Source organism: Accipiter gentilis, chromosome 33 (assembly GCF_929443795.1).
Source record: "Accipiter gentilis chromosome 33, bAccGen1.1, whole genome shotgun sequence".
NCBI lineage: Eukaryota > Metazoa > Chordata > Aves > Accipitriformes > Accipitridae > Astur > Astur gentilis.
In genome coordinates, this window is record NC_064912.1 from 655,216 (window position 1) to 663,044 (window position 7,829).

General features: G+C 60.4%; 1 protein-coding gene across 1 annotated transcript; it reads right to left on the reverse strand.

Moving 5' to 3' along the window:
* Nucleotides 1-9: 9 nt before the first annotated feature.
* On the reverse strand, nt 10-3,552 carry OTUB1 (OTU deubiquitinase, ubiquitin aldehyde binding 1). The gene is made up of 7 exons (XM_049791655.1): nt 3,419-3,552; nt 2,657-2,718; nt 2,451-2,549; nt 2,102-2,220; nt 1,790-1,874; nt 1,311-1,505; nt 10-458 (listed from the first exon to the last, which is right to left on the reverse strand). The coding sequence occupies exons 1-7, from the start codon at nt 3,474-3,476 to the stop codon at nt 261-263; spliced, it is 816 nt and encodes a 271-aa protein (XP_049647612.1). The 5' UTR covers nt 3,477-3,552; the 3' UTR covers nt 10-260.
* Between the last annotated feature and the right edge of the window lie 4,277 nt (nt 3,553-7,829).

Below are 7,829 nucleotides of genomic sequence, written 5' to 3' on the forward strand. Positions count from 1 at the left end.
CAGAGCGAGTGGGGCCGCATCTTTATTGGGGGGGGAGGCAGGGCAGGGGCACGTACAAGGCCGCACAAGTGCTCGTGCGAAGGTTGCACGAGGGCCCACAGGGTCCGCGTGGGGCCTGTGCAAGGGTTGCACGAGGCTGCGCGAGGTCACACGAGGCTGCACGAGGCCCCGTGCAAAGCCCCGGCGCGACCTCAGGAAGCTGCGCCAGGCCCGTGTGAGGTGTCGCCAGCCTCGTGCGAGGCCTTGTGCGAGGCAGGAGCTCACTTGTAGAGGATGTCGTAGTGGCCGGGGCGGTAGAGGAGGCAGACGCGGGGCTGGGAGCCCTCGGGGAAGACGTGGGGGTTGGTGGCACCGCCCTCCCCCCGGTCCATGTATTCCACCAAGATGGAGACGTGCAAGGCTCGTGCGAGGGCGATGATGTGAATGTGGTCGCTCTCCTTGCACATGGGTTCCACCTCCTGTAAGGGGAAAAGGGAGTCAGGGGGCTGTGTCAGGGGGCACGAGAGGGCATTGGGGGTGTGTAAGGGCACTTGGGAGTCCACCCAAGGGTGGCAAAGCCGTGCAAGGGCAGCGTGAAGCTGTGCAAAGCTGTGCAAAGGACGTGCATGGATGATTGGAGGCCACGCAAGGTGGCGTACGGCCGTGCAAAGCTGTTGCAAGGGTGACTGGAGGCTGTGCAAGGCCGTGCAAGGCCGTGCAGTGGCAGTGCAAGGCTGTGCAACAGCAGCACGAGGCCGTGCAAGGCAAGGGCAAACCTGCGGGAGGGCTGCGCAAGGGCCAGTGGTGGCTGTGTGAAGCTGTGCCATCAGAAACTGTGCAAAGCCGTGCGAGGGCAGCGTGAGGTTGTGCAAGACCATGCAAGGACCCCACGAAGCTGCGTGAGGGTGCTGGGAGGTAGTGCGAGACCTGTGCAAGGGCAGTATGAGGCCGTGCGAAGCCATGCAAGGCTGCGTGATGCCACGCGAGGGCCACGTGAAGCTATGCAGGGGTGCTGCGACGTGACGCAAGACCCATGCAAGGCTTGTGCGAGACCGTGCAAGGGCAGTTTGAGGCTGTGCAAGCTTGCACAAGGCTGCAAGACACCATGCAAAGGCCACAGGAGACCCCGTAAGGACCGAACGAAGCTGCGTGAGGGTGCTGGAAGGTGGCACGGGGGCCACGTGAAACCCGTGTGATGCTCGTGTGAGGCTGCGCAAATCCATGCAACGCCACGCAAAGCTGCAAGATGTCACGCAAGAGATCGCGCAAGGACCAAGCGAAGCCAAGTGAAGGTGCCGGGAGGAGGCGCGTGGCCCGCGCGAGGCCCTGACCTGCTGGCAGAACTCCTTGATGCTGCGACCGCCCTCCAGGAACTGCTCGAAGAAGCGGCGGTGGCGCTGGAGGCAGCCGGAGGTCAGCAGGCGCAGGTAGACCACCAGGTAGTCGGAGGTGCTGGGCTCGTTGAAGGCCGCCAGCAGCTCCGGCAGCGGCACGCGGCGCTCCACTCGCTCGATCAGCTCCATGAACTGCCAGGAAGATGTGTGTCAGGGGGCACACGTGTGTTGGGGGGCACACATGGGGTTACATGCACCATCACGGGGGTACGTGTGCCATCATGGGGTCACAGACAGGGTCACACGCACCGTCGCAGGGGCACAAGCAGGGTCACACATGCCGTCACGGGGCCATACACGGGGTTACATGCATCGTCATGGGGTCACACATGGGGGTCACAGGGACCACGTCCCCCTCTGTCCCTGTGTTCCGTGCCCCACCCCCAGCCCGTGTCCCCCGGTCCCCGTGTCCCCACCGTGTTGTGGAAGTCCTCGATGGTGAACTCGGTGAACCCCTGCGCCACCAGCTCCTCCTTGCTGCGGGCGGAGACCTCCTTGAACCTGGGGAGGGACCCAGGTGTCCGGGGGGGGGGGACTCAGGTGTTTGGGGGGGGACCCGGGGGGCAAGGGGGACCCAGGGTGCAAGGTGGGGGGACACCCAGGGGGGACCTAGGCATCCCAGGAGGGACCCAGGCATCTGGGGGGGACCTGGGGGGGGGCCAAGAGGGACCCAGAGGACTTGGGTGGGGGACACCCATGCGTCCGGGGGGAACCCAGGCGTGGCGCACCGCTGCAGCTCCTGGCCGTCCTCCAGCAGAGCCTCCAGGTGAGCGAAGCCGAAGGCTCGGTAGAAGCAGTTCCCGTCTGGCCGCGTCTTCCGGATGTAGGAATACTTCTGGAGCAGGTCCTGGGGGCGGGGGGAGGATGGTCAGATGGGGGGGCATGGGCATGGGGACACCCCAGGAGACATGGGGACACCCCAGAGCTGCTCGCAGTCCCTCACCAGTGCCCTTTAAAGGCTCCCAGTGCCATACTGGTATCCCAGAGCTGCTCCCAGTGCCACAACAGTGCCTTAAAAGTGCTCCCAGTCCCAAACTGGTGCCCTTTAAAGCCTCCCAGTCTCATACTGGTGCCCACCTTAATCTTCTGCTGGTAGATGTGATCGTCCTCGGCATACTCCTTGTACAGCACCGCCAGCTCCAGCCGCTCTGACACCAGTGGGTTCTGCACCGCGATCTGCACCCCGAGGTGGGGGTCAGGATTGGGGGGACCCCCCCTAAGGGGGAGGGGAGCAATTTGGGGACCCCCCCCCAAGGAGGTTTCGGGGGGGGGGTGGTTCTCACCTCTTGCTGGATCCGGTCCTGCTGTGCCATGATGGCCTCATCATAGGCCAGGCAGTTCACACCTTTGGGGGGGATATTGGGGGTGAGAGGAACTCCCCAATTTCACAGGGCCTCCCCCATGTTCTCTTTACACCCCCATGGGGAGTTTGGGGGAGTGGGGTGGGCACCCCCAAAATGGATCCGGGGGGCTGGGGTGTGGCAGGACCCTGAGGATATGCTTGGGAGGGGACTGGGGTGCTATGGGGGGGTATTGGGGTGGCAGGGGAGACTATAGGTGTGTCGGGGTGCTATAGGGACCCTATGGGTGGTGTTGGGGCACTGGGGGGGGGTGTGTGCTGTAGTGGTATTAGAGTGCTCCAAGAAACCTATGGGGGGTATTGGGGAGCTATGGGGGAGACTGGGGTTCTAGGAGGGGGGCCTCTGGGGGGTACTGGCGTGCTGCGGGGGGCTACAGGGGACATTGAGGTGCTTGGGGAGGCCCTACAGGGGTATTGGGGTGCTACGGAGAGCCCTACAGGAGTATCAGGGTGCTGGGGGGGGGTATGGGGGAGACCACGGGGGAGCTTTAGAGGTACCGGGGAACGAGGGGGGGGGCGTGGGGGTGTTATAGGGGTATTGGGGGACCTATGGGGGAGGACCGGGCCCCAGCGCGGGGTCCCCCGTAGGGCGCTGGGGGGTTCCGGTCCGGGGCTACTCGTGTGGGAGGGGTGCCGGGACGCAGGGGGAAGCCCGGGAGGGGTCCCGGTCGAAGCCCGTCGGTACCGTCCGCGTCGCCGCCGAGCGGCTCCGGCTTCTGCTGAGGCTCCTCCGCCGCCATCATCCGCCGCAGCCCCGCCCCGCGCAGCGCTTCCAGGTCACCGGCCGCCGCCAGCGACACTTCCGGGTCAACCGCCGCCCCGCCGGAAGCGCGCCCAGCCTTTTGCAACCGGCTCCTCCCTTCCCCCGGGTCTGGCCCGCCCCTAGCAACCGGCCGGGTGGGCGAGAGGCCCCGCCCATAGAGACGGCCCGGGAGAGGAACAGCACCGCCCCTAACGACAGGCCCCGCCCCTAGCGACAGGCCCTGCCCATACAAACAACGCGCGGGGGGCGGCACAGCACCTCCCCTAGCGACAGGCCCCGCCCACAGAAACAGCCCGGGAAAGGAACGGCACCACCCCTAGCAACAGGCCCCGCCCATGGAGACGAGTTCTCCTCCCACTTCGGAGAGAAGCGGGGCTAGAGGGGCTGGGTCGGGGTCAGCACAGGGGTCGGGGTCAGCTCAGGGGTCAGGGTCAGCTGGAGGGGTCAGGGTCAGCACAGGGGTTGGGGTCAGCTGGAGGGGTTGGGGTCTGCATAGGGGTCGGGTCAGCGTAGGGGTCGAGGTCAGCGTAGGGGTCAGGGTCAGCACAGGGTTTGGGGTCAGCTGGAGGGGTTGGGGTCAGCACAGGGGTCGGGGTCAGCTGGAGGGGTTGCGGTCAGCTGGAGGGGTCAGGGTCAGCACAGGGGTCGGGGCCAGCACAGGGGTCACGGTCAGCTGGAGGGGTCGGGGTCAGCACAGGGGTCGGGGTCAGCTGGAGGGGTCGGGGTCAGCACAGGGGTCAGGGTCAGCACAGGGGTCAGGGTCAGCTGAAGGGGTCAGGGTCAGCACAGGGGTTGGGGTCAGCTGGAGGGGTTGGGTTCTGCGTAGGGGTCGGGTCAGCGTAGGGGTCGAGGTCAGCATAGGGGTCAGGGTCAGCACAGGGTTTGGGGTCAGCACAGGGTTTGGGGTCAGCTGGAGGGGTCAGGGTCAGCACAGGGGTCAGGGTCAGCACAGGGGTTGGTGTCAGCTGGAGGGGTCAGGGTCAGCACAGGGGTTGGGGTCAGCTGGAGGGGTTGGGTTCTGCGTAGGGGTCGAGGTCAGCGTAGGGGTCAGGGTCAGCACAGGGTTTGGGGTCAGCTGGAGGGGTCAGGGTCAGCACAGGAATCAGGGTCAGCTGGAGGGGTTGGGGTCAGCACAGGGGTCGGGGTCAGCACAGCTGGAGGGGTCAGGGTCAGCATAGGGGTCGGGGTCAGCACAGCTGGAGGGGTCAGGGTCAGCATAGGGGTTGGGGTCAGAACAGGGGTCAGGGTCAGCACAGGGGTCGGGGTCAGCACAGGGGTTGGTGTCAGCTGGAGGGGTTGGGGTCTGCGTAGGGGTCGGGTCAGCGTAGGGGTCAGGATCGGCTGGAGGGTTTGGGGTCAGCGTTGGGGTCGGGGTTCCCTGTGAGCCCATGCAAAGCCCAGCCCAAGCCCCAGGGCGCTCCGGAAGGCAGCAGGGCCCCTTGTGGGCTCAATTCTTTCTCGTCCACTGGTACTCTCTGAATTTTAAAGGTTTCTTTATGTCCAAATCCTCACTCTCCGCAGCACCTCGTACCACTTGATCTCTCTTGTTCCTTTGGTCCCTTCTTCCTTTGCTACGTGGCGTTCCTTTACCTTTCTCCCTGCCATCGAGGGCCTCCGTTTTTGGAGGCTCCAAGGCTCGCACTGTGTCTCCAAGCCTTCTTTTCTCACCCTGCCCCTCGTCATTCCTCCACTCTCTATAGCAATGTTTTCCGAGTCCTTTCTTGTGCTCCGCAGCACTCTGTAGCACTTTAGCTCCCTTTCCGTTCCGTTTTTTTGCGCTCTTCAGAGCGCTCTTTTCTCACTCTTCGCCGTTTAGGGTGCCGTCATTCAGCCCCGGGCCCCTGACAACACCCGTCCTTTGCTGAAATCCCCTTCAGAGTTCATAATTCGTTATCTCGGAGGCCTCCTTGGCCTCTCAAGGACTCCTCTGCTCCCTCTGCCAAGCTCTCGTCAAAAACCCTCTCTGCCCTGGAGCCCCATTTTAGCTCGGGAGGGCGCTCTGCACCCCTCTTCTGCCCTCAGAACCCTTCCTGGGTCTGCATGTTACCCCGGTCCGAATCTGTTACCCACTCGCCTCCGTTCGGTCCCCGATCCCCTGAGGACTTCTGTTCTTTGGTCAATTCCCTTTTTTGCTCCTTGCACCCCCAAGACTTCTTTGGTCTCTCTTCTTTGGACTGCTCTAATCCCTGTGACAAAGCCTCTTGCTCTGTCGGAGCCTTTTCCAAAGTTGACTTTGTGCTCCAGAGCAGTCTTTCTGTTTTCCACCTTATAGTACGTTTCCATTTGGTATCTGGTACCCAAAGATGTCTGTTCTCAGCTCAGATCTCCTTTGAAGAGAAGGCGATAGCCTTCATCTGTTTTTATCGATACATCTCCCAGGGGTGTTTTTTGTTGTGTTTTGCAATTTATTGTTGTTCTAGCTACTTAGGTGTTAAATTGGGCTGCTTCATACAGTTTCGGATACATTTCTTGTATTTCCATGTTTTTTTTTGGTGTTTTCTGTCCTTTGGGACTCATCTAGCTCTCTTAAGGGAGTCAGCCAGAGAGACTGTCAAGGTGACCCTGAATCGTTGGCGATTTACCATGAATAATTTACTTTGCAACCGCAGATATTTTGGAGAAGGGATTCTTGTGGGATCTAATTCCGCTTTGTCATTCAGTCCTATACAGAAGGCAGTTCTGGTAGAAGCTGGATGGTATGCACGGCCTTGCTAGAAATGAAGCGTAACCCCGTAGCGTTTTGGCTTTTGTGTAGGAAACTAAAGCACATTGTTTTTGATAATAACATTGCTATTGCATTGAATGAACTACTTTCTTACACAGCTTAGCGTCGTGGTTTCAGCCCAGCTGGCGACAAAGCACCACAAAGCTGCTCCCTTCCCTGGCCTTGGTGGGATGATGAGGACAAAATAGAACAAAAAGCTCATGGGTCGAGACAAGGACAGGGAGGGATCGCTCCCCACTCACGGTCACGGGCAAAAGACCTTCCTCTTCCTCACCGACCTCGGTATCCGCAGAGGGGTTCCTCTCACGTCCCCTCTCCGCGGCAGGTTATCCAGCAGGTGGATTTTCTTTTTTTTTTTTTCCCTTCTGAAATCTGTCCCTGAGGGGTTCGGACTGGGCCAGCGGCGGGTCCGGCTCCGAGCCGGGGGAGCTTCTAGAAGCTTCTCCCAGGAGCCGGCCCTGCGGCCCCCTCCCCTGCTACCAAATCCCTGCCACACAAACCCTTAACAGTAGGACATCGATCTTTTCCGACGGGTGCCCCTGAACAATTAACTTTAATTGCCTACTGTCCTGGGTTCAGTTAATTTTTGAGTTAATTTTTACATGAATTGGGGGGGGGGGGGCACAGCCGGGGCAGCTGACCTGAACTAGCCAAGGAGCTATTCCATGCCATTTGACATCATGCTCAGGATATAAGTGGGGAGCGGGCTGGGGTGGGGGGGTCTCGGCTTTCGGAGGGGGAAGCGTCGGAGCGTCGGGGTCCAGGTGTTGAGCAGTCGCACTGTGCATCACTCGTGTTGTGTACTCTTTCATTAGCACCGTTGTTGTAACTTCTCTCCTTGTGCTGTCCCAGTAAACTATCCTTATCTCAACCCTGGAGGTTCCATGTCTTTTTTCGTTCTCCTTGCCTGTTCTCCTCCCCATCCCACCAGAGGGGAGCGGGGAGGCGCGAGCGAGAGGACGCGTGGTGCTTTGTCACTGCTTGGGTTTAAACCACGACACCTACTCGGTCACGTCGCTGATGCAAGAGATGTAGCAGGTATCATCATTCCCAGCAAGGGTCGCTTTCTCCCTTAAATTGGAGGCAGGTGAGAACACTCACAGCTGCTCCCGTGTCTGCCCTTAGCCCTTCCCCGTTCCCAGCCAGTTGTGGGAAGGGACCTTGGGGTAGATGAGCCAAAACCTCTCCTTGGGGAGCTCGTGGTGCTCTGGGATTCCCCGGGTCCTGTGCAGCTCTCGAGCTGGTTAAGCTCCCTGGGATTTCTCCAGAGCTTTGTTTGCCAGGTAGTCTTGGTTGCTGCATGGTATGGTGTCCTGTCTTTTGGAGCTTTCTGGGGTTTTTCACATTTTCTGAGATCTTGGGGATCTCATCTCGCTGATTTTTTTTTTTTTTTTCCTATCATAAATGAAACTTAAAAAAAAAAAAGTTAAAAGCATATGATTTCCAAATTGACTTGCATTGTTTAAAGGGTAACTGGACTTTATTTCTGTCTCGCTTTCAATGGTGCATTTCCCTGGCAGTTCAGTAGCATCTCTCTTGGGCAGCACAGCTGGCCAGGTGTCCTTCCTAATTATGTGACACCGCCCCCCCCCCCCCCCCCCCCCCCCC

Excerpts from the sequence above, each read along its gene's own strand:
- OTUB1 (XM_049791655.1), bottom strand. The coding sequence starts at position 3,476 with ATGATGGCGGCGGAGGAGCCTCAGCAGAAGCCGGAGCCGCTCGGCGGC. Across the intron at positions 2,550-2,656 it reads AGGACCGGATCCAGCAAGAG|ATCGCGGTGCAGAACCCACT; the intron begins GTGAGAACCACC and ends CTCGGGGTGCAG. Across the intron at positions 1,506-1,789 it reads TCGAGGACTTCCACAACACG|TTCATGGAGCTGATCGAGCG; the intron begins GTGGGGACACGG and ends TCTTCCTGGCAG.